The sequence below is a fragment of the Epinephelus lanceolatus genome, chromosome 5 (assembly GCF_041903045.1).
Source record: "Epinephelus lanceolatus isolate andai-2023 chromosome 5, ASM4190304v1, whole genome shotgun sequence".
Lineage (NCBI taxonomy): Eukaryota > Metazoa > Chordata > Actinopteri > Perciformes > Serranidae > Epinephelus > Epinephelus lanceolatus.
In genome coordinates this window covers 22,296,470-22,321,086 of record NC_135738.1, presented here as the reverse complement: position 1 = coordinate 22,321,086, position 24,617 = coordinate 22,296,470, and the positions used below count along the sequence as shown (strand labels likewise).

Below are 24,617 nucleotides of genomic sequence, written 5' to 3'. Positions count from 1 at the left end.
CCCATTTACAAATAATTCTTATTAGCATTCAGAATAGAAACAATAACTACACATAGAAATTATATACAGGCCAACAATAGAAATCAAACACTGCACAGATACACAAGAATACAACAGTATATGAATAAACTTAGTGCAGCGATCTCGTGCAACAGATCTCTTAATCTCCCAGCTGTCAGTGGTATGAGGAGCACTCAACACACCAGCAACGAGGGCAAAGTCATATGAATATGTGCCATAGCAATAAATAAATCATCATTCAACACTGCCTTGAGCTACTGTACATGACAACCCCTATCCGAAGGATAAAAAGACAAACCGGAACAGTCAGCTCTTCAGTCACATGATCTCTGTCGCAGTGTCTGTCATGATGCCACCATATCACAGGTGGAGAGTTTGACATTTTAAATCCTACTTATAGGGCCTTTAACGATACATGCAACACAAATATGAACATCAGATAAGGGAGTTTGAAATGACAATGCCATTACAAAATATTACATAAGGAATGTCAGGTAAGCTCATTCTTTGGCAAGGTAAGAGCCCGGGACCAATCCAGTGAGGCCGTTTCTGCTCACCGTCCACCAGCCGTCATCACCTTGTTCTATGACGACCACAACGTCCCCGACGGACACAGTGAGCTCATCGTCCCCCTGAACAAAGAAAGAAACATTCAGTCAACAGATAAACCTCAAAATAAATAAAGAGAACATGTAAAGTGTCTCATGTTGGAGCTGACCTGTGCCACGTAGTCGTATATGACCTGGTACCCCTCACTGCTCAGCTGGGAGTCCTGACAAGTATTAACGGAGGCATATACTCCGTCTGATGTCTCTGCTGAGGAGTTGGACAGGACATAATCAGCACTGGTTTACTTACTGTGTGAAGCTGCACGTAATTTGCAACTTTCTGCCCAAACCAGCGACTAAGCTGATAGTAAGATATCTCAGTAGATCATTGGCAAGCTGAGCAAACGGTTTGATAGTGGTGGTGTAAAGCTTTTTTTATCTAATGTACCCTGACAGCCCCTCATCAACACCACCTGTCACATGTCAAATGTGTTTACTTGAACTGACTATAACTTGGATGTTATTTTAAACTGTTTCATATTTAAAAGTGAATACTGTTACGATACTTATTTTGGTACAAAACATGTGGTCCTGCAACTGTTTATGTGTAGGCTAAACCCATTTTTGCCTGCAACAGAAATCCTGAATTTCCCTTTGGTGGAAGTGTTCTTAAGGTTTGCCAAAATACAAATCAGAGGAAATTTTCAAACGTGGTCAGACTGTTGGCCGAAAAGTGAGTTTTTGTTACCATACTATATTTAGTCTGTGGGCACATGGGACTTCTGTGGTTTTTATATATATATTTCATTATATTTTAGGAAAAAAACAGTAGTCCCATGTGCCCAAAGACTAAATATAGTTTGATAAGAAAATGGCTGTATCTCAGAAACTTCAAGGAGCACAATAACGTATTTGGTATCTATGAAATCACAAGTTAAATATCTAATACATACGCACATATGCAGCGTAAAAAAGTCACATGCAAGTCATTTAGTAAACACAGAGTTTGCATTTTTCCCCATGAATCAAAAATCCTCATGTTGAGTATTTTATAAAAGTGTGTTTTGTTTTTTTCATTTTATCTATAAAGTTTAAAGTTATACTGCTAGATACTTGCTCAAAGTTTGATTGCAAGAGTTTTCAAGACTTACATATACATATATTTTGATCTATATTTCATTTATTTCTACAGGAAAGGAATTAAAAGTAACATGTGTTACAGTTAAAACTGGCCTAAAATCCTAGAAACGCCCCTGCATACACCTCACCTATACAGGACTGCTGCGACTGGATTTGCCTTGTTTATTCATTTTATTTGATAAATATTATAATTAATGACGGAGGCCCCTGGCCGTGTACAAAGGTGGCCCCCCGGCAGGCATGTTTAGTTTTCCTATTTTAGACCATTCAGAACAAATGTGGCATTTTAAATCATCATATTAAATAAAGTATTTGGGTACATATAGGTTTGGGAACCTCACATAAATTTATAATCCTGTTTCCTAGACTACAAGGACCCTTACCTGTGAATCTCTAGAATAATAACTAAGTAAGTAACTTATAGTTGCTCCACACTTTGTAGTTCAAGAATCAAGTGGCTTTCACATTCCTATCTGTCACCATTTTGGAAATCGCAGTGTCACTTGAATGACTTTACTCACCTACTATACCAGTAGGTTGTGTGGCTGGTTCATTGATGCTGAGTTTGGATCCACTGGAACAGTTTGACTGCAGAAGATTTGAAAACCTGCAAATTGGGGAAAGTACTGAGTGAGACTAGGTTAAGTGAGGATAAAGGACACTGTGTAATCATAATTGTCACCATCTGTCATTTGGTAACAGTGCTCGCCTTTGTGTAATCCTGACCTTTTCATCACTCCTACAAATCCAGCGCTGCCGTTTCTGTCATCCGTAGCATCCCTGTCGTAGTAACTTTCGTACTCGATTGGAGCTGTAAAAAAGCACCACTGAAATTCAGTTCACACAATCCATCACCTGTTTCAAAAGGTGTCAAACACTCAGCACAGCAGCTGAGCGATAATATTAAAATTTCCACCACGGAACATATTCAAATCGAAATCAGGAAAACCACAGGGCAGGCGCCTACCTGAGGGGGTCGAGCCGGTGCTTTTCATCTCCACAAAGCAGTTGTTGTCCGTGGTGATGTCACACTTTTCCAGTATTTTCCTCACATTCTCGTAACACTGAAAGAGCAGTTTGTCAAAAGGTGAGTTTAAAACATGCAGGAGGGTATACTGGAGGGCTTTGCTGAGGGTCTGCCCCATACAGATGTGTGAGAACAGCTGCACACACCTCATCGTCATTCACACTCTGCATTGATAACTGGTTACAGTGCACCCACAAAGAATTCCTTAGTACGCTGAGGCGGTCTTCTTCCTGCAGCTGAAACATCTGCAAAACAAGAAGACAGGAAAAACACTGAATAATCTTGGAAAGACTGTATGTGCACTTCTGAAATATATTGATGCAACTGGCAATTTCTTGCACAACAGAAGCATCCAGCATGGCCTTTAGTTTCTGTGGATTGTCAACTCAAACATTCATAGCTGTCATTAGAGTGATTTTTAATGCCTCATAGTTTTAAATGTATTATTATGTGTAATATTTTAACTGTTTCCTATGTGTATTATCTAGTGTTGCAAACTCCAGTTGACCTCTTTAATAGGGATGAATAAAGTAGTTGAATGGCTGCTTCAGTTTTGTTGATGTTATCACATGTAGGAAAACTTTGTTGCCCGGAAACTCATTAGTGACTCACTTTAAACTCTGCTTATAGGAAGTAAAGCACATCCTCATTGACCCAGGCCTCGGGTATTGCCACTCTTGGTCTAAGTCAGTACATTTTGAAATGCATCAAGCGGCAGTGTGCAATCCTCACTGGATAAATACAGTCAGAGGAGAAATACAGCTTATACTTTACCTCACATGTGCTGATGTGTGTCGACTCCCACTCTTGACGAATCCTGTCCAGCTGTTCAATGTTTGATTTGTACTGTTTCTCTGAAGACAAGTGGAATAATTTATTTTAATAAAAGAATAAATGCACTTAAATAAAGTTTGAGGGTTTATTTTTGTGCTGCCGTTAGCTCTATTTCTGGAATCCCTGCTAAAAGGGAAGGAAATGTAACCACCATCCTCAGAAAAAAAGAAAGTAAGAAAGTAAAAAAGTAAAAAACGTTCTGGTAAACCATAGCGGCTTCCTACATGTAACAACAAGGTGCAGCATTTCACTCGACTTATTTGTTCTTACCAGCCTCCACTGCAGCTTCTCTGCACTGTTTAGATTTGTTGTTCATCTGAGAAAGAAAATACAAAATTACACATTGCCTTTATAGCTGTAAAACTGTAATTTTCCCGTTAAAGGAAATCTAGTTTATTGTGTAAGTACGTTTCAACATAATCTTTGAATATAACATTCTGATTCTTTGTGTCAAAAAAATGCAAAGACTGTGATGCTCTTTTTGTTAATTCAGCAGTGGCGCTCCTAGACATTTTCCATAGGGGTGGCTGAATGGGGCCACTGAAAATCTTGGGGTGGCACACCAAAACAAAAGTCATAACTGAAGTTCTATAGTGCTGTTGTAGTGTATAGGTTTGCTGAAAACAATATCAATATTGAGAGTCAAGGATTTGCATATTGATGTACTTTGGTGTCTTATTTTACAGTTAATATTACTAATTATCTGATGTGCATAGACCAGTGCTTTTCAAACTTTTTGTGCCAAAGGTACACCTGTGGACAGGCCACATGTCACACATTTGCAATTCTCACATGCAAATGGTTACGGTTATAGACCAATATCTAATCTTCCCTTTATGTCAAAGATCCTTGAGAAAGTAGTCGCAGGCCAGCTGTGTGATTTTCTCTATGATAATAATTTATTTGAGGAATTTCAGTCAGGATTTAGAGTGCATCATAGCACTGAGACAGCACTAGTTAAAATTACAAATGACCTTCTGATTGCTTCAGACAAAGGACTTGTCTCTGTACTTGTTTTATTAGATCTTAGTGCGCCGTTTGACACAATTGACCATCAAATTCTACTGCAGAGACTGGATCACTTAATTGGCCTAAAAGGTTCTGCACTAAGCTGGTTTAAATCTTATTTATCTGATTGTTTTCAGTTTGTTGATGTTCATAATGAATCATCCTTACGTACCAAAGTTTGTTTTGGAGTTCCGCAAGGTTCTGTGCTCGGACCAATCCTATTTACTCTATATATGCTTCCTTTAGGTAACATCATTAGAAATCACTCTAAATTTCCATTGTTATGCGGATGATACTCAGTTGTATTTATTGATGAAGCCAGAAGAAAGTAATCAATTAACTAAACTCCATAACTGCCTTAAAGACATAAAAACTTGGATGAGCACCAATTTCCTGATGTTAAATTCAGACAAAACTGAAGTTATTGTTCTTGGCCCCAAACAACTCAGAGACTCTTTATCTGATGATATAGTTTCTCTAGATGTCATTGCTCTGGCCTCTAGCACTACCGTAAGAAACCTCGGAGTAATATTTGATCAAGATTTGTCTTTTAATTCTCATTTAAAACAAACCTCACGGACTGCATTTTTTCATCTGCGTAATATTGCGAAAATTAGGCCTATCCTGACCCGAAAAGATGCAGAAAAATTGGTCCACGCTTTTGTTACCTCTAGGCTGGATTACTGTAACTCTCTATTATCAGGTAGCTCTAGTAAGTCCTTAAAAACTCTCCAGCTAATTCAGAATGCAGCAGCACGTGTACTAACAGGAACTAAGAAACAAGATCATATTTCTCCTGTTTTAGCTTCTCTGCACTGGCTCCCTGTAAAATCCAGAATTGAATTTAAAATCCTACTGTTAACTTATAAAGCTCTAAATGGTCAAGCTCCATCATATCTTAGTGAGCTCATAGTGCCATATTATCCCACCAGAACACTGCGCTCTGAGAGTGCAGGGTTACTCGTGGTCCCTAAAGTCTCCAAAAGTAGATCAGGAGCCAGAGCCTTCAGCTATCAGGCTCCTCTCCTGTGGAATCATCTTCCTGTTACGGTCCGGGAGGCAGACACCGTCTCCACATTTAAGACTAGACTTAAGACTTTCCTCTTTGATAAAGCTTATTAGTTAGGCTTATAAGCTTATAAGCTAGTTAGGGCTGGCTCAGGCTTGCACTGTACCAGCCCCTAGTTAGGCTGACTTAGGCCTAGTCTGCCGGAGGACCCCCCTATAATACACCGGGCACCTTCTCTCCTTCTCTCTCTCTCTCTCTCTCTCTCTCTCTCTCTCTCTCTCTCTCTCTCTCTCTCTCTCTCTCTCGTATTCTATTACTGCATCTTGCTAACTCGGCCATTCTGGATGTCACTAACTCGGCTTCTTCTCCGGAGCCTTTGTGCTCCACTGTCTCTCAGATTAACTCATATTGCAGCGGTGCCTGGACAGCGTGACGTGTGTGGTTGTGCTGCTGCCGTGGTCCTGCCAGATGCCTCCTGCTGCTGCTGCCATCATTAGTCATTAGTCATACTTCTACTGTTATTATACACATATGACTATTGTCACACATGTATACTGCCAGATATTAATACATACTTTCAACATATTGTACCACAGTAGCCAGAACTATAACTATAATATTATTACTTTCAATAATGTTGTTGTAAGCTACTGTTATTACCTGCATCTCTCTCTCTGTCTCTCTCTCTGTCTCTCTCTGTCTCATTGTGTCATACGGATTACTGTTAATTTATTATGCTGATCTGTTCTGTACGACATCTATTGCACGTCTGTCCATCCTGGAAGAGGGATCCCTCCTCAGTTGCTCTTCCTGAGGTTTCTACCGTTTTTTTTTCCCCGTTAAAGGGTTTTTTTTGGGGAGTTTTTCCTTATCCGCTGCGAGGGTCATAAGGACAGAGGGATGTCGTATGCTGTAAAGCCCTGTGAGGCAAATTGTGATTTGTGATATTGGGCTTTATAAATAAAATTGATTGATTGATTGATTGATTACGAATACGTTCCCCAGTGAAGGAATTTTAAATTAAATTCAATTACATAATATATTTTTATCTAGAGTTTGCCTCTTTATTAAGAAGTGGGTGCACAACATACTGATACAGTCAATTAAAAATTCATTGACAACTTTTAGTACAGGGCCAGTTGAATATTGCTATAATAATGTGTGGTTATCACAATGGCACACCTGCATTGGCATCACAGCAAACCAGTGTGCCGCGACACACAATTTGAGAACCACTGGCATAGACTAAGACCAATGAAGTCAACATTGTGAGTTCCACAGCAGTGTTGTATGTCTGTATATACAAATGGTATGCAATTTATTGATCTCTAGATAGGCTGGTTGTTCTTTTTCTTAAAAAGACAAATACAAAGCTTTATTTTGAAGGAGTACATAATCGTAAGGATTAAATCATTTACTGGGAACAAGCCAGCTCAGGTTGACTTTTCCCTACTGACTTACACTGACTTATCGTATTAACTCTCTCTAAATCAGTGGATACAGTTTTTTTAAGTGTCACATCAGCTGAGACAACACATTCTCACCCTGACCTCATCACATATTGACGTTAGGTCATAGACCGTCCACATCCAGATAGGATGTACAAGGTACCCTGGATGCGTTGGTTGTTGACGTTTTGGGACACTGTCAAGTTTGACCTTAGTTGGCCTTATAATCTTGTGGGACAAGAGCATTGCTTTCTCAAGTGAGGGTCGGTGTGAATCCTTTCATCCCCATTCAAGTTAGCGGAGTGCTTAACTTGGAGTAGCCGGCTTGGACACCGGAAGTTTCTTGTGCGCTTGCTGTACAGGCCAAACAGTGCAGAAGTAGTGCCAGTCATCCAGGTTATTTTATGCATGGCAGTTTGACTTTTTTTTTTTTTGCACCACTGAACAACTTAAATAAGAATGACAGGGTGCCGCCTCCAATCCTGTATCCAGTTCTCTTTATACATCCAAGGTACGAACGAGCAGGAATTTGTGACACCATAACTACTTTGAAAACTAATCATGATCAAATATGTGACTCACACAAGGTGTAAAGTGGAACCTTGAAACCGCCAGTACACACACTGTACACTGAGAGAAAACTTTTTCAGTGGAAAAAGGACATGTTGTGTCTAGTAGCCTGTGGATAATTCATTGATTGGACGTAACACATGTATCGTTTTAGAAAGTCATTACTGAGTTGAAATCACTGCACTGGATCTCTGCTGAAGCAAACCACAGCACAGATTTACCTTCTCGATCTGTTTGGGAGTGGCCGTAGGAGCGTTGCCCATCTTCTCTGCAGTTTGCTCTGCCTCATCTGCCTCCTTGCAGCGCTGCTCGTAGGATCTTTTAGACTGGGAGGGAAACAGAACAGAAACCATCTGAAACTTTAACACCCATGCTTTGTTCAACAGATCTTTGCTCTATGAACCCTTGACAGGAAAAGGGGGGGCAAGCTGTACTGAGAAAGAGGTATCTGCAGAAAAGACAAAGTACATCAAGTTAGACCTCACTTCCTTCTTCTGAGCAAAGAGAAGTATGAACTCAAGATCCTTAATGTGTTCATCACGCCAAAGTGTTATGACTGGCATGTACTTATTATCTTGCGAAACCATCTTCCTCTTGTACGTCTCATCTATGTGTACAGCCAGGCTTATCTGTTAAGGTCTTTTCAGAATGCACTTCTTTAGTTACAAGCAGGATGTAGCTGCACTCCTGAAATGCACGCATGCTGTTTACCACTGCCACAAATATATAAATAGTAGTATGAATACACTCACTGAAACTTTGTTAACAAGGGCCTGCAGGCACATGAGGTGTAATCACACAGATCATCATGATAATATGAGTTGACCTTACGTCTATTGTTTTCTTGTAGAGGGAGACTTTTGTCTTCTGGACCTTCTCCATGATGACTTCAAACTGAGAAGTGAAGAACCATTGTCAGAACATAACATTGTCAACATCATCATAAAACCACACCCAGAGTGGCAGCTCTTTTTAGATTTCCTCTGTATGCAAACGAGAGAAAAAAGAAAAAAGCTTCTCACTGGTACCTTTTTTCTCTGTTCTTTCTGTCGCTCTCTAAACTGCTCCATTCTCTTCACCTCGTCCTTTAGAGCTGTAGACAGCTGAATGTGTGCGTTTCCTACATTTTCGATTTCTGAAAAATAAGACATACAAATAAAAACTCAGAACTGACTGAGAGATGTATGGAATACACAGGAAAAAAAAAGATACAGGAAATATATCCTGTGCTTACGTGTTCTCATTTCATCAAAAGATGACCTCAAAGTGCTGTGAAGATAAAATGATGAATACATTTTACATGCACTGTTGTCTGCCAGTTGTGCAGTGCAGAATAAATGCATTGCTTTGACTTATAAATATTAATAATGTGTATATCATTGCTCTGATGCACAAACACCCACCAGATCTCATATAAACCTCCGGCCTTGCGGGCAATTGTGACCAGTTCCTTGCCATATTTCTCTTCTGCTGATGCCCTATATGGACAAAACCACATCAGATCTGAGTCACTTCACACTGCGGTCACAAGTTTTCATCAAGACCAATTCATTGGAAATTTGTGTGCCCACCTCATTTTCAAGAGCTCCTCCATGTCTTTACATGTTCGTCGACCATCATGGAGTCTCTGACTGATGGTCTCATACCCGATATTACTGATGAAGTCCACTCCCTGGAACCATAATACGCATACTTTTAGTGATAAGAAGAAATGTTTACAGGGAATTGAGCCTTAATACAAACCACAAATAATGAAGAATAAAAGTCAATATTAGTTTCTTTACCCAGAAAGATGATTGATGATGATTTAAATCAGGGGTGTCAAACTCATTTCAGTTCATAGGCCACATAATAGTTTGATCTCAAGTGGTCCGCAGCAGTAAAACCAGTGCATAATAACCAATAAATAACAACACAGTCAAATTATACCCTTTAATTTCTTTTAAAAGTACTTTCTGAAAATATTCTGAATCCATTCACAAAGCAGATGATGAACAGCCTGAGGTGTGATAAAAAGAATGAGTGCATTGTCAAACCATATGTGTAAGTTTTTCCACATTCAATTAGTCTACTACTACCTGTCATTACATGTGCATTTTTCCACACACTTACACACATGTGTAGTCATGCTGACATCACCACACCACACTAAAGTGGAAGCTATTGAGGAAGCAGGTTAAATTAACCCCTGCCTTGCAAACCATTTACAATTCAAATTTGGCAGTGTTAGTGTTCAACTAATACTGTTATTAGATAAAAGATTACACAGATTCTGGGATTTCAATGTATTGCAACATGTTGCCTAGTCCTAATTAAACACCCAGTCCCTTTTACTAGTCTGGTGTTGCTACACATTTTGACAAATAAAGGCCTGGGGTCTCATTTATAAACATTACGTACGCACAAAAACGAGGCCTGAAAGTGGCGTACACCACTTCCCACGCAGAAGTTGTGGTTTATAAAAGCAGACTTGATGGGAGAAACTTTGCCCCTCGCTTACAAACATTTTGGAGACGAAAATTGGCGACATAGATGATGAGGTGGAAGCCTGATTGTTGAAATTATATAATATTTTTTGGTATTTGTCTGTACATACATTTCTAGTGTGGATCCTATGCACTGTTTTTTAAATGAGACCCCTGGTCTGGTTGCCAAGCAATTGTTTTTATAGATGCTCTTTGGGTGTATAAAACCAGACTGTTGGCTACCCACTGGAGCTAACATTAGTTCACTGTTTAGATTGTGCATATGAATATAAATGTTTTATTTTTGTCTATATGGAGATGCTACACATCGTTAGCTCGGTTGATATCATTTTACTGAAACCATGAGTACCACAGACAACCACAAGTTATTTAAATTCACCAGCATGATGGAAATACAAGTGGCAACTTCCGTTTTCTGAAGCTGTCATAACGTCAGAATATGTGTCTCTTCCTTGATCACCCAGGAAGTGTTTTTTTTTATGATAATCAAGTTATGATTATTGTTTTAACAGGATAAAGTGGTGTTGTGTTGGTGTGCCGTAAAACAAGTGTCATAACACATAACTGATATGTTATTCAAACCCTAATTTTTATACATGTAATATTCACACTGGTTCAAAAGACAATTGGATTGTATTCTCTGATCTTTGCTGAGCAAGAGTTTTGTATAAAAATGAATTAAAGGCCTGTCTCAAATATAAGCCTGTTGAGTTCAGCAGTTTAAGCAGATAATAGCCCAGGCTAGTAATTGAAGTTTTATGGTTTCTTTAATAAATATGACCGCTTTAAATGTTCATTATTTTTTTTCATGGAACTGTATTCTGGTCGGGGTGAAAAGCCTCTGAAACAGCCTTTTAAATGAAGCAGAGTATTCACTGTTTAACATGCTCCTAAACCTGTCATCTCTTAGCCTTCACAAGTGCATCACATTACAGTGCAAAGTCATCCAGTGGGCCATATGTCTGACACCCCTGATTTAAATGATAGATAACTGCAACTTTTACTTTGACGCCTTGTGAGATTTTCCACATAGAGGTATTGTGGTGGTATCTCATCAAGGCAAATGGAAATTGTTACATGCTGCTGCTGCTGCTGCTGCTGCTGGGGTCTGAATGGAAATCAACCAAGCGGGAGAAGTACCAAAAACCCCCGTTCGTGTTGAAGTATTCATTTCTTGCTGAAGTTTGAGAGATGTGGAAGTGCACAAATCTCTGATGCTTGACTGCATTGTGACTGAGTTACATTTTAATTGATAGTCCTGATAGCAAGGTGAGAATGAAGAGGAAAAGGGAAGCACATGACTTCACTGCGTAAACCAAAGCCACAATAGAGCTGATTTTTGTTTCTGATCGGTCAGTTCCTGATGCTTTACTTACAGTTACTGTAAAAGAATTGTACAGAGTTAGCAAATGGTTACATGAACATTTTGAGTTGTGGTCTGCTGCGTTGTTGTCTGAGAAGGCGGTGAGAGGTGAGAAGACAAAAGGCACATCCAGTGCAGTAAGGAAGATGAGATTAGCCTGATTGACAGGAAACCCTGAACAATCTTAAGAACACTGTGACCACCATAACACTATTTTTAAAATCTTCTACTGAGACAGAGCTGTTTAGTTTGTGTGACACACCTTGTTTTAGATAGATATTTTACACACACCCAGAGATTAAAAACAATTGTTTCACTTATCAACACTGCAAACATTTCAAAAGTTAATGTTTTAATCCAAGCGACAATTCAGCACCTGTTCGGTGAGTTTCAGTGTGAGTCAAAGGAAAGACAGCAAAGAATATTACTCTAAAGACAGGACAGAGTGGTTAGCTAACTGTAGTCAGAGATAGGCTACAGATATAACTAGTAAATGGTACAGTGATACTGTCCAGACAAAATGAAAAGCATAAATACAGTAGAAGTGGAATGATATCACCTCAAAACTCCACTAATCATACTGAATACAACACTGACTTCACAGCTCAGTAACAAACAGTCAACTTAAGCTCTGAAAATAAACATCCTCCAAAAGAAGACCTACTAACTCACCCAAAAGGCATCTTTGAATTCTAATTTCATCTTGGCAGCGGTTAAAAAATAGTCCCCGTTGGAGAATCCACTCAACTTCAAGTCACTTTATAACGCCTGGCAGTGAGGCAGGCTGTTGCTCGCTGCAACAAGTGAAACGGATCATGACACATTCAGGAAACCAGCTGCCAAACAGCAACACTCACTCACTTACTCATTTGATTTAAATGAGGAAGAGCTGCAACATGTCAACGGTTACCACAACTGGACTGAGACTCGTGTCGGTTCACTTTGGGCACATGTGAGAAGACAACTTATGATGACACAGTGACAGTTCAACAAAGCTGTTGAATAAATGTGATCAAAGCAAACTTAAATTTCTTGTGGTTACAAGCATGTTCCCAGTTCCCTGCTCTTCAGGATATGTGTGTGTGTTTGAGTGGACAAAATAACAGGAGTGGCTTGGGAGATTATGCAATCCAATTTAACAGCACTGCAACAGGTACTATTTTGTTCAGAATTTGCTTACACAACACTGTGATCAGTTCAGAGGTGTGTAAGTGAGTCAGTAATGTATCATGCTTGTGTTGCAATGTGTGTTTTCCTGCCATTTAGTCCATAATCAATATGACAAATGATGGTTGACGGACAAGATCAGCAATGATGTCAATACACTGCAAGAACTTAAGTGCAACACAGGAAATAAACAACATTACATAATCAATGACACATATAAGGAACTTCACAAAAATATAAAGTTATAATTCATCGTGTGATACGTGCAGCTGTCTGCCGTAGTCTGTCACTTCACTGTTCATGAATGTTTCTTGGTTTTTCAAAACTTCAGCCACTGAGATCTGCCCGTCTCTGTCGAAGTCCATTTCCTTGATGAGGTGAAGAGCCTGTTGATGACATGAGCAAAACAAGCAAACAGAAATCAGTAAATAATCTGCCCGAGCACCATGGGGAGAAATGATATATAATCCTACCAAGCAACAGCTAAAGGAGCATCTATTTACTGATTAAAGAAGCAGTGTGTAGGATTTAGGAGGATCTATTGGCAGGAATGGAATATAATGCTCATTATTATGTTTCATTAGGAGGGTAAAATGCAGTGTGACATGGACAGCGGTTTGGTGTGATGCCAGCATTGATGCAGGCACTGTCATGGTGAAGAGGAAGTTGAGGCAAAAGGCAACGTTCTCGAGTTACCCATCCGTTTATGTTCCAATCTTCACCTGTGGTCATGACAGTGACAGTGACCGAAAGAATGATATCGCGGATACAAGCAGCTGAAGTGAGTTTCCTCCTTTAGGTGGCTGGGCTCAGCTTTAGAGACAGAGCGAGGAGCACGGGCATCTGGAGGAACTCGTAGTAGAGCCGCTGCTCCTTCACGTCAAAGGGTCCAGTTGAGGGGGTTTGGGTATCTGATCAGGATGCCTCCTGGGTGCCTCCCGTTAGAGGTGTTCCAAGCACTTTCAACCGGTAGGAGGCCCTGGGGCAGACCCAGAACACACTGGAGGGATTATATATCTCATCTGGCCTGGGAACATGTCGGGATCACCCAAGGGAAGGAAAGCATTGCAGGGGTGAGGGATGTCTGGAGTACCTTGCTCAGCCTGCTGCTCCCCAAATGAAAATGGATGGATGTTTTCGTGAGCATTGTTGTGGTCTCATTAGCTTAGAATGAGCCCTTCATATCGACATAGGCAACAGATCTTGTTCCACAGAACCCAGCACGTTGCCATGTTTCTACGGTAGCCCAGAATGAACAAACCAAACACTGGCTCTAGAGAGGGCCTTTTGCATTGTTACATTACCTTAAGTCCACTGTAGGTTCTACTTCCCTCAACTTTGAACTTCATGCCGCTAAATCCGACACACTGGTCCTTTAATATTTATCTATTATGCCATCAAAATCTGAGCAACACATTGGACAGTTAAGTCTCACCTCTTCTCTTGCGGAGCCGTAGCTGTTAGGCGCAACCCAGCGGAGCTGCTCGTCTCGATTCAACTTGCCATCCTTATCTTGATCATAGAGGTCTTTGAACCGCACTGTTTCTTCAATCTCCCACTGTGAAGGGGAATCCACTGATGAGAGGAAAAAGTGTTAACACAGCTCAGGGGACGACAGCTGGTTATAGCAGAGGAAACTCCCAACAAACAGATCATCATCTATACCTTAAAATAATTTGTGGATAGTCTTTGCAATGCTGCTGGTTAGGAGTCTTACACTGTTTGAATGGAAAGACAGACTTCATTTAACTTTCAGTTTATAGATTGGAGATCTTATGCATCATCTGACCACAGAAAAAATTAGCTATGCCAGAAGAGGCTGTGCAGTCACCTTCTACACTATTTGGCAATCAGTTCTGGGTCATGGAGAAAAGATGGGTGCCTCAGAACTTTCATATGTATAGATATAAAATTGCATCTTGTGTAATCTGGAAAAAAAATGCTTTGAATACTTTGACTTTGTGGTCTTACCATCACCACGGACATCTCCAATAAATTCTTTCAGGCTGATGAATCCATCCTTATCAGTGTCATATTCACTCAGCACATCTTCAATGGCAAAATCCTGTTTGGAAAAAAGGATAAATAATTTAAGTCTAACATGAAATATGAAAATCACTCTTATAATGTGTGTGATAATACATTATCATGTCAGGTTTTGCAGGAGCTATATTCATCTTACAGCCATGTGATCCACTTCAGACGGGTGGGTGAAGGCAAGAAACTCCATCACATTAAGACCAGGAGTGCCGTTCACATCAGCAAAGTCAAAGCGCCTCTTCTCCTTCAGGTGGAGCTGATGGGAATGTGAGCCTGTGTTAAGGTATTACACATAACCAGGCTGTGGTTTAATGTGACAGGACAAATAAAGTATACTTACAAGTCTGAGAGATTCTTGCTCTGGATCATCCAGAACAGCGCTGTCATCCAAACTAATGAGCTGGTCATGAGCAACTATGTTGTATTCTTCCCACGTTACAACACCATCTTTGTTAGTGTCAAACTCAGGGAACCGCTCCTTTGCATCATCCAGGGCGTATTTCCTGTAGACCTGCTGAATCCACAGTGTGATCTCCTCTGGTGATAAAAACACAGCAGGCTGAGTATGACCTTGCAACACCTCTGTTTATCTTTGCCTTCTTCAAATGTAGAGAGACATACATCTACCTGAACTTAGCAGATTGTCACCATTCGTATCAATTCGCTTCACAATTTCCATCATCTTTTCCCTCTGTTCCTCTGGGCTGAGTTTCTTTAGCTCCTCAGTGTCCTAGATGGGCGTAAAATAAGCAGAGCAAAGAGTGAGCAGGTGATGAATGAAGAGGAGAAACTGGGCTGAAGAGTGTAAGAAAACATTAAGAAACCTCATCTCCCAGCAGGATGTTCATGTCATGTTCAGGGTTGTGCTGCTGGCCGGTGTAATGATCTTCATGGAGGTGTTTGTGAGAGCTGTGTGCAAATCCAAACTGAAGTACCAGCAACACCAACAACACAGAGGATGCCATCTGTTGAGTAACACAATTATTAAACTGTAAATGAAATGCTAACACTGACTACAAAACTCTTGAGAACTCAGATGCCACAATGCAACGGCGCCATCTTGTGGTCAGCTAGCGGAAGTTCGTACAAGCTAAACTTTCTGAGTCCTACATGATGATGAAAGCCGCTAAACCTACCAAGAACAACAACAATAAGCTGACGAGAAGGGGCGACAATAACACAAAAAGCCTGTTAAAACTACTAGATTCTATCTACTGTAGTTTTAATTCATTCCGGTTCCTGTTTGTGTTTGAGAAACACAGATGTAACGTTACATGCAGGCAGAATACAGGACATTAGCAGCGTTAGCCGAAATAACTAGACACCGTTATAGCAGACAGTCCACACAAGCCAGTGACAAAGTAGCTGCGAATAAGCTGATAAATTACAGAAATGAAAATGTTATTACCGTGGAAAGTCCTTCGTTCAAGTGTTGACAAAGTGTTAACGTTACTCAGTCTACTCTAGAGGATACGTGCACTTCCGGCTACATATTTCAAAATAAACGTTTTCTTCTTTTGGTGTATGTGTTACTTTCTTGTGAAATACCATAAAATTTCAATACATAGGTTATTATTTGCTTACATCACTGAAATCAACGTGCCTTTATTTGGGACAGGTGTCAATATGGGACAGGCCTTTAATTCCTTTCACACAAAACTATTACTCAGCAAAGATTAGAATCAAATTGTTTATTTAAACCAGTATGAATATTACTTACATAAAAAATAGGCTTCAGATTATATATCAATTATGAATCATTCATTTTATCTAGCTCCGACAGAAAGAGCATCACAGAGAGTTATGGCACTCAATGATTACAGCACATAGCGACACAACACCAGTTTATCCTGTTAAAACCATACTCACTACTTGGAACAATTTTTATGAAAAACCCTTTTGATTCATTTGATCGGAGGACCCTTAGGCACAAAACAATATGAATAACTTACAGGGTAATCAAGAAATGGACACATAGTTTGAGGTAGCAAATAACCTGGTTTTATACATCCAAAGAACTTCTATTAAAAAAAATGAACAGCTTGGTGACCAGACCAGGCCTCTAATTGAGACAGGCGTTTATTTGCCAAAATGTGTAGCCACACCAGGTTAGTAAAAGGGACTGGGTGTGTAATTTGGACTAGGCTTTTAACTTAAGTTTTAGGGTAATACACTGTGCTGGGAAAGCTGCTTTAAAAACATAGCTTTAAAAGACAGAAATTACTTTACACTGATTATAAATGCACTACAGCAAAGCTACCCTGGCAATAAATCTAGATTGGTTAAGCTACTTAGAAAAAGTAGATCAAACTACTTCATAAAAGCAGGGGGAAAAAAATCAAAGTGACTACATGTGATACAGCAATAGAATAACGTATAATACAGACAAGTCACATGCCAGCAGAAATGCCACTCAGCTGAGTTTATTGCAAAAAGAGCTCACTTGTTCACAGGTCATAAACCATGAAATGAATAAAAATATCCTGCTATTCATGGAAAAGTATAGGAATGTCTCCTCTGGCTTTGTATTCAATGTCTTTTAGTCAATGTATACAGTGGATCTTCCATGAAAGAAAACAGTGGTGTGCAACTCTGCAACTTTTATGTATGAAAATCACAGGATATATGTTTTCCCATGCAAATCTATAGGAGCAACTGAGAAAATAATTCTGTTGGTAGATGAATGTGCTTGTGTCTCGAGCTCACTAATCTGTCTGTATTCCACCTCCCAAAAGTAATATTTGTACTTTAGTCAAAGCTGGAGATAACTGTAACATTCACTTCATTCATTTAGAGGCAGGTCTGATTTAATAGGGTTTTAAACCTGCTTTTTATGGTGGTCATAGTTCAGGCACACACTTAGATCTTCTGGTAGGGCCCAGTTTGTTGCATATAACTAACAGGAGCTGTGCAAATCCATGTTACTGCTCTTTGAGCAATAACAGGAAGTCTTTTGTCCCCCAGGCCACAAGGCTATTCAACTCCTCCCAGTGACAGTAGGTTCAGACAGCTCACCTGTATTCTGACTTTACGCTGCTCAACTGTAGGTCAGTTACTGGTTATGTTCATCTTGCACAATTTGCATTATCTATTTACATCTATTTGCATTTGTATTTTTTCAGATATTCACCCTCTGTTTGCATTTAAACTGGGAAGGGGGTGTTCAGAGTGGGGAAACGTCACCTGTAAATTTACACCATTTCCTCTGAATGGAAAAATTAAAAAAACAAAAAAAAAGGAGAAAGGGTTGCTCCCCAGTGCTTTTATTTTGAAGGCAGGTTCACTTCTCTTCTGGCTTCCTGCTGTGTGTAGATGACTTGACGTTACTGAGAGATCAACCAAACGTCCCGCCCGATCCTTATGGTTGCCATGGTAGACAATTTGAAGCCCCGCCCCTTGACCTAAACTCTGCTGTACGTGATTGGCTGGCGAGTTTGTTGTGTCAAAGTTACGGTGATTCAATTGGATAATCGCATCGCCGGTCAAAATATAAACTCAACAGACTTCCTGCTTTTGTTAGGTTGTCCTCACTGTCATGTATTTATCTGACATGTTTTTTCATCAACTCTGACAACAAGAAAACCGCCTCCGTAGATTTTGATTTCCCACCGGCCGACGACTGAATTTACCGCGGGTCGATGTCCAAAGACAATCGCCACGATGGGCGACGGCGTGGCGCTGGGCAGCACCGTCTCGGGCCGAGAGTTAGCCAAGGTGGGGACGGGAGGGAGAGGTCTGGTAGCAACAGCTCAGGCTCCTCTCATGGAGGAGGCAAAAGCAAGAATGCATCCATAAGCGCTTTGAAGGTATGTAATACTATTTTAGCTCGTTGCTAACAGTTGAATTACGGCAGTTAATGTAGTTAAAAGCATAAGAGTTCCCATGTAGTCCTAGCTAGCTTGAGCTAAGTGACTGGATAACTGAGAAATGGGTTGACATAGCTGACATTCCTAGCAAGACAGCAGCATTTTTGGGGTGACCTTACCTGCCTTAGGTGGGATGTTGTCAGCCCTGGTGGTCCTGAGATGTTTCCCTTCCTACCAGCACCCACCCTTGCATTATTACTAACTAAAAAGACATGGTTTTCTGAGAAGATGCTTGTACATGAAGGGATTTTTGTGTAGTCATATCATCATCCCAGCAAGAATGTGACACCACGAGGAGTGTTGAGTAGGGCAACACAAGTGTAACTGTGTCAGATAGTGAGGTAACCCGCTTTCCCCAACTTTCTTCTTGCAGACTTTCTAAGTTTGCACCATTTATAGGCAGTCAAACCATGTGGGCTTGAGTGTTTTGTCCCCCAGCACCCTATGAATCATCGGATGCCGAGTCCAATCAGATCCTGAGCATCACCCAGTGTGGCTTATGCACGGGCCAGGTTTGCGTGAAGCACACACTGTCTCTGAGCCTGCAGCTATACTCTCATCACTGAGCAGCAGGCCTGCTGTGTGCACATGACTGCGCAGTGTTGTGGCAGAAGGAGAGTGAGAGATGAGAAACAGAGGGAGAGTGGGGGCTCTGATGCAGAGCAGGGAGAGCAGAGGAGAGGAGCTGTAAATATAGGAAGCTGCATGCAGTGGAGAGCCAGAGCCAGAGCAGAAGAGAGTGGCAGGCAGATAGAAAGCAGCAGGCAAAAGAGTCGGGGCCTAAGAAGTGGCTGCTAACTCAGCAGAGCACTGAGGGCTCAGGCTAGATTACAGACATAGTCAAAGTGAAAGGCAGGACTGGCGGACTGCTGAGCACTTGTCTCTCTCAATCGCCACTGGGAGAGGAGTTGACACAGCTGGGCAAGTTGCTATAGCAGTGTGGACTACACAGTAGGAGTCTATTTTGGTCCTGCCGTCAGATGACGATGTCACCTTGCACAAGTGGCAGTGCTGGTGAGGGGGAACAGGTTGCCTGAAGTGGGCTGCAAAAGTATGTCAGGGGTGGATAAGGACGAGGAGCCTGCTTACAGACTGTACTTCTATTCTGTATGTATCCTCTAATCTTTTAATTTTCTTTGTGTCTCTCCTAATGAGCTAGATCTCCCCCACTGTCTTGCTGCTTGCATTTGTTTGTAGACCTTGCCAAAAGGGAAACCTTACACTTGCCCCTTACTCAGCACAGTCTAGAAAACAAGCGTTCTCTCTCTGCTGCATGGGAAAGGATTGCCTGGCCAGAAGTATAACAGTTATGCTCCACAATGTATCTTATTTTTCTACAGTGCAGCCCAGGAGACAGCTTGTTTACAGCTGGTTAAGTGGATCAAGAGAATGTTGCTGTAAGCCTTTTTTTGCCTCGGGCTGCTGCACATAGTTAGCCATCAGTTGTAAGTAGGTAAGGTATTCTCACTACATTCGTCTGTCATCAAATGGCTGCCAAGCCCAGTAAACGCAGAGTAAATATTTACAGTTTGTAGACGGGAGATGGTGCATTGATGCTGACCTACATCACTAGGTCTTGCTCATTTTAGCAGGGCCCTGTGTTGTTTGATGTTCTTTTATCTCTTTGTAGTCCTATTCATACTTGGCCGAATAAAGCCCAGGCCACTCGACATGTAAAGAATTTTGCTCACCAAAAGTAGGTCAGCTGGGTATCTCCCTTAGGGACATTAAATAGTATCAGACCAATGCACACATGCTGTTTCTGCATTTGTAACACCTAATGAGCCATGTTCACAGTCTGCTAGCATTGAAGGATAGTCAGCAAAGATTGTTACATGTGAGGTTACATAAACAAAGGCCTAATTATCATTTGTTTTGTCAAAGCTGTATCCCTCTCTTCTTTTCAACTGCAAGTGTGTTGCGAGGGGAATAATTTAGCTGTAGCTTTCTTGTTGGAATAATAGTGTTGTTAGTGAGAGACAGCCAAGAAAAGAGAGAACGTTTGGTTCCATGACTCATTTGCTATTAAGAGGAGGACTGGCTCATGATTTTTTTTTCTTTGTTGGTTTCAGGTAACAATGTGTTCTAAGTCTGAAACCACTTCTTGTAGTTGTCTGACCAAAATAGCCAAGTTTACTCTGTCAACATTCGATTAAATCATTTATGAACAATACAGAACAGGCTATTCTAGCGGGGGAACACAGTGAGTGGAAGATCCAGGATGATAAGCCTCTAGGTATTAGCTTCTGTGTTGTTTTGTAACCAGATTGCCAGAAGTCAGAATATTAAGCGATGTAAGATTACAAAGGCAAATTATATCAAGTAGACTCTCGGGTACATTGTGTCATTTTGTCTCTGTCACTGCACTTCAGAATTGAGTTGTCGATGTTATCGCTTGTGGGATGTTGAGCAGATTTGGCCTATGCATTAATGCATGAGCCGTTTGACCAAACTGTTATGAGACAGGATGTTTCTCTGTGAGGTGGGGATGCAGAGAGATGTTAGTGCCATGTTTCATCATCACATGGCATCTTTATGTTCCATAGGAGGATTATGAATATGATGAATGACTTCTCGCAGCTTTTATTTTGGTTCGCAGTGTCTGCTTCACCCGAGGTTACAGTCAAGTTCACTGATGCATAGTAAATGTGTAGGTCAACCATGATGCATGCTGGGTACAAAGCGAGTTCAGAGCTTCTGCCTCTGGCTGTTTCTTGTCACAGTCTGTGCTAGTAATGTAAGACCTCTTCCATAAACTTAATGCTTGCAGTATTGTGGCTTTAACACCGGCTCACAACAACACGCCAGGGCTGGGACAGATAATTGAAACAGCATATTGCAGAACGCTTTCCTGTGGTAATGAGTATTTCTGTTTTTCATTGAATGGAAGGATTAAATATTTAATACACTCATTTTTTGTTATCAACTTTTTTATTGTTTAACATGGGAAACAAACAACAAACACAATAATTACCCCTCACCCCTGGCAGCATCCCAATCCACATTACCATTGGCCTTAGGAGATCACACAGGAGAAGAGAAAAGAGATTATGAGGGAAAAAGACAATAACAATAATGAATTGATGGTAAAATAGAATAACAATAAACCTATAGCCTAGGGTCTATGACCCAGTGGGTGTGCACAGAAGATCTTTCACTTAGTCGATAAAGGAAGCTCAGGTGTAGATGGTATCATGCATAGATTTAATATTGTCCTTTTTAGTCGCAGTTATTACTTAGGATGAATTTTCAGTTGAACTTATTTTGCACACACTGAAAAGGTTTGTGTTACTTGGAGGCACAGGACAGGTGTGTCTTCTCTTTGCTACAACAGCCTTGTGTTTTGTGGCATTTACCTCTATAGATTTGAATGATGTGACTTAAATAGGCTCTGTTACACACTGTTTGATGTCAGGCACCTTTAAAATTCGTAATGCGTTATATAAAGCAGAATACAATTAATTTGCTCATTTGAAAAATATGGTGCCATTTTCAGGGCTATGATAACACACTGTTCTGCTGTACACAATACTTTAACCACTGTACAAAATCAGTGTGCAAGGTGTGGGCTATTAAAATGGAGGTAACCATGGCAACACTGCTCATGCTCCAGGCTGTGTTACTGCCAGTGCTAGGGAGTAACCAGTTACATGTAATTAAATTACAAACTAAATGTAATTGTGATTAGTTACAGATACTGAGAAAAAAATATGTAATTAGATTAAAGTTACTAATGAAAATGTCGGTGATTATAAAGGGGTTATAGCTGAATGTATTTGTTTTGGTAAAAAGTTGCTTTGAATCTCTTTTTCCGTGCAGGAATGCTTTCATTTTTGGACATTTGTCAGCTTTAATTCATTTGTTAGACAAGTAGTCAAATGTAGTAAGTTACATTACTTTGATGAAGTAGCAACACTGGTTACCGGTTAGCTCACCAGTTAACCTGTTTGATTTATAGAATTATGCTGGCACTATTCAGTATTTCTGTTATTGTCAACATATCTCAGTTAGAAGTGAAAAACCAACAATGTGTTAGTCCATCTCTTAATACTTTCCAACCTCCCTACTCTCTGTGTGGTACTCGGCTCCAAGCTCATTCATTCCTACTGAGGATGTAAATCTTTAAAAACATGTCATAAATATTTTTGTTTCATTTTGGAAATACTAATACAGGAAGGCACTCTAGTTTTGGCAGTGTAACTCTTACAGGAGTAATTGCATTAGTTTGGGAACATTTCAGCTGCAGATTTGTTGTGCTGGTGAATATTTACTGCAAAAACACTGTATGTGGGACTGCCTCAGAATGCTACAGTGTCCAAGTTCATCATAATGAAGGAACATGACACTTGTTGCAACTGTGTGACTCACTTCATAGTTTTTTGACAGCAGTAGAGCTCTATGGCACAAAGACAGTATATCAGGTTTTAGCTTAACAGGCAGTACATGTTGATCTTTTCACTGTATTTGTAATAAGATAAATATAGACTATGACCCGTAGTGTTGTCAGAAATACTATTTTCGCAATACATATCGAGTCTGAATCTTTGAAACTGTTTCAATACTCATTTCCCCCAGTACCAACACAGCTCTTGCTTTCTCTTATAGTCAGTGTTTACCAGTCATTCTGCTGTTCTCTGCTACTAAACAAGAAAAGAAAAGTTGTTGTTGACATGTTATAGCTTTGTTATATTTCTCTTTTTAACAACATTTTTTATAAATTGGTGTTGTATTGTAGTGTATCATCGCAATATGTATGACCAGATTTATCTGTTGAACTGACGACAAACTAAGGATGCTATGTGTTGAACTTGGGGACACCTTGTGTTTGTTGTGCAGTACATAGCTCTTTGATAAGGTGCAAAAACTGATATTTTGAATCTGTTTATCATGCAGGCATCTTTCCAGCGCTCCAACAGCCATGACAAGGTGAGGAAGATAGTTGCTGAAGAGGGCCGTGCTGCTCGAAACCTCATCGCCTGGAGTGTACCTCTAGAGAACAAAGAAGAGGAAGGTTGGTAGCTACAAAACAAACTCTCTGTGCATGCGTTAATGCTATTATTGTTTGCTTTGTGTCAAGTTTCATATAATCGCCATATAAACATCACTGTGGTGGGAGGTGTTGCTGCTGATGTTTACCTTAGCTGTATTTTCAGTATCTTTGGGCCAGTGGAAGATGTTTAGTCAGTTATTTGGAGCATTACAGTGAGCAGTGTTGGTTTGGGTATGATCACCGACTGGGAATGACATTGCCAGACAGTGCTGTTCATTGTAATACAATATCAGCTGGAGCACAATGATCATTTTTCATCTCATGGCCAGACTGATAAATGAAGGACTGCTGCAATACTCTTATGTGGGCTAAATCTTACACCGATGTCTGAACCTTTGTTGTGTAGAGCACAGGTCACTGCTACACTGTGTGTTTGGTCAGTAGAATATTATGTAATAGGCTTTACGCAGTGCTTTTGAAAAAGAAAAACAACCTCTGGTAACTTTCAGCGTGTCTATTCACTAATATAGTTTCCTGTGTAGCATGGCAGTGCTCCATCACATTATGAAAGAAATCTCCTTTTAGACCAGCCTACTCAGAGACCTCCACCGCAGCCTCTTACATTCTCTCTGGCTCTCCCTCTTCTTTGTGGGTCAGTTCAGTTATTTTATTCAAGGCTTATTTGCTGCTCTTGAGTCTGTGCCATGAATGCCAAAAATCTCCCAGTTTAAAGGTGGAGTCTGCGATTCTAATCCAATACACTTATTTCAGATTCAGCACATATCTCCTCGCAGTCTGCTAGCTGTCCATTCTGGGTCTGCACTGTAAAAGATCTGATGTTCACACACAGCCCGGGCTCTGTAGATGGGAAACAAACATAGTGGCTCTGACAAAGCTACATAACACTATGCCAGCTACTCTCCCTCTTCCATGTTCTCGCCCACGAGAAACAGAGCTACACCATGATAGTCATGAAACGTAAATACCATTGGAGATATTACTGCAGCTTCTTATGTAGCACTGATGGCCTCTTCAGTAATAGTAATAGGGCCAGGGTAGTCAAGCAGGTAGATAGTGATGTGAGTTGGATTGCAGAAGAG

The 24,617-nt window shown here is 40.4% G+C and overlaps 3 protein-coding genes across 7 annotated transcripts in view; 1 reads left to right on the top strand and 2 right to left on the bottom strand.

The window, feature by feature from the left end:
* pstpip1a (proline-serine-threonine phosphatase interacting protein 1a) lies at nucleotides 1-12,266 on the bottom strand. Of its 2 annotated transcripts, none has more exons than XM_033635391.2 (15): nucleotides 12,127-12,266; nucleotides 9,177-9,277; nucleotides 9,009-9,083; nucleotides 8,840-8,874; nucleotides 8,634-8,740; nucleotides 8,437-8,499; nucleotides 7,827-7,931; nucleotides 3,841-3,886; nucleotides 3,511-3,590; nucleotides 2,883-2,981; nucleotides 2,677-2,773; nucleotides 2,436-2,520; nucleotides 2,231-2,316; nucleotides 740-837; nucleotides 1-653 (listed from the first exon to the last, which is right to left on the bottom strand). In XM_033635391.2, the coding sequence occupies exons 1-15, from the start codon at nucleotides 12,154-12,156 to the stop codon at nucleotides 522-524; spliced, it is 1,239 nt and encodes a 412-aa protein (XP_033491282.2). In that variant the 5' UTR covers nucleotides 12,157-12,266; the 3' UTR covers nucleotides 1-521. The 2 variants fall into 2 exon arrangements, with proteins under 2 accessions (XP_033491282.2, XP_033491283.2); XM_033635392.2 differs by having other exon boundaries at nucleotides 387-653; nucleotides 740-834.
* On the bottom strand, nucleotides 11,790-16,140 carry rcn2 (reticulocalbin 2). Its single transcript, XM_033635393.2, has 8 exons — nucleotides 16,070-16,140; nucleotides 15,486-15,626; nucleotides 15,289-15,391; nucleotides 15,002-15,198; nucleotides 14,804-14,917; nucleotides 14,593-14,686; nucleotides 14,057-14,196; nucleotides 11,790-13,007 (listed from the first exon to the last, which is right to left on the bottom strand). The coding sequence occupies exons 2-8, from the start codon at nucleotides 15,624-15,626 to the stop codon at nucleotides 12,864-12,866; spliced, it is 933 nt and encodes a 310-aa protein (XP_033491284.1). The 5' UTR covers nucleotides 16,070-16,140; the 3' UTR covers nucleotides 11,790-12,863.
* Nucleotides 16,141-18,170: 2,030 nt separating this feature from the next.
* The window catches only part of scaper (S-phase cyclin A-associated protein in the ER), a 72,012-nt gene continuing 65,565 nt past the window's right edge, over nucleotides 18,171-24,617 (top strand). For 2 of the 4 annotated variants that reach the window (XM_033635506.2, XM_033635504.2), the window contains exons 1-2: nucleotides 18,171-18,467; nucleotides 23,421-23,538. In XM_033635506.2, coding sequence (XP_033491397.1) covers nucleotides 18,300-18,467; nucleotides 23,421-23,538 — 286 coding nt within the window. In that variant the 5' untranslated portion in view covers nucleotides 18,171-18,299. Of the gene's footprint in view, nucleotides 18,468-19,445; nucleotides 19,635-23,420; nucleotides 23,539-24,617 lie in introns of those variants that run through there. The other 2 variants (XM_078168342.1, XM_033635505.2) reach the window with 1 other exon arrangement.

Coding starts and splice junctions, on each gene's coding strand:
- rcn2 (XM_033635393.2), bottom strand. CDS start 15,626: ATGGCATCCTCTGTGTTGTTGGTGTTGCTGGTACTTCAGTTTGGATTT. Junction 15,199..15,288: donor TGACAATCTGCTAAGTTCAG/GTAGATGTATGT, acceptor TTTTATCACCAG/AGGAGATCACACTGTGGATT. Junction 14,197..14,592: donor TGGAGATGTCCGTGGTGATG/GTAAGACCACAA, acceptor TCCTCTCATCAG/TGGATTCCCCTTCACAGTGG.
- pstpip1a (XM_033635391.2), bottom strand. CDS start 12,156: ATGAAATTAGAATTCAAAGATGCCTTTTGG. Junction 8,875..9,008: donor GGAGGTTTATATGAGATCTG/GTGGGTGTTTGT, acceptor TTATCTTCACAG/CACTTTGAGGTCATCTTTTG. Junction 7,932..8,436: donor TCTACAAGAAAACAATAGAC/GTAAGGTCAACT, acceptor TTTCCCTCCCAG/TCTAAAAGATCCTACGAGCA.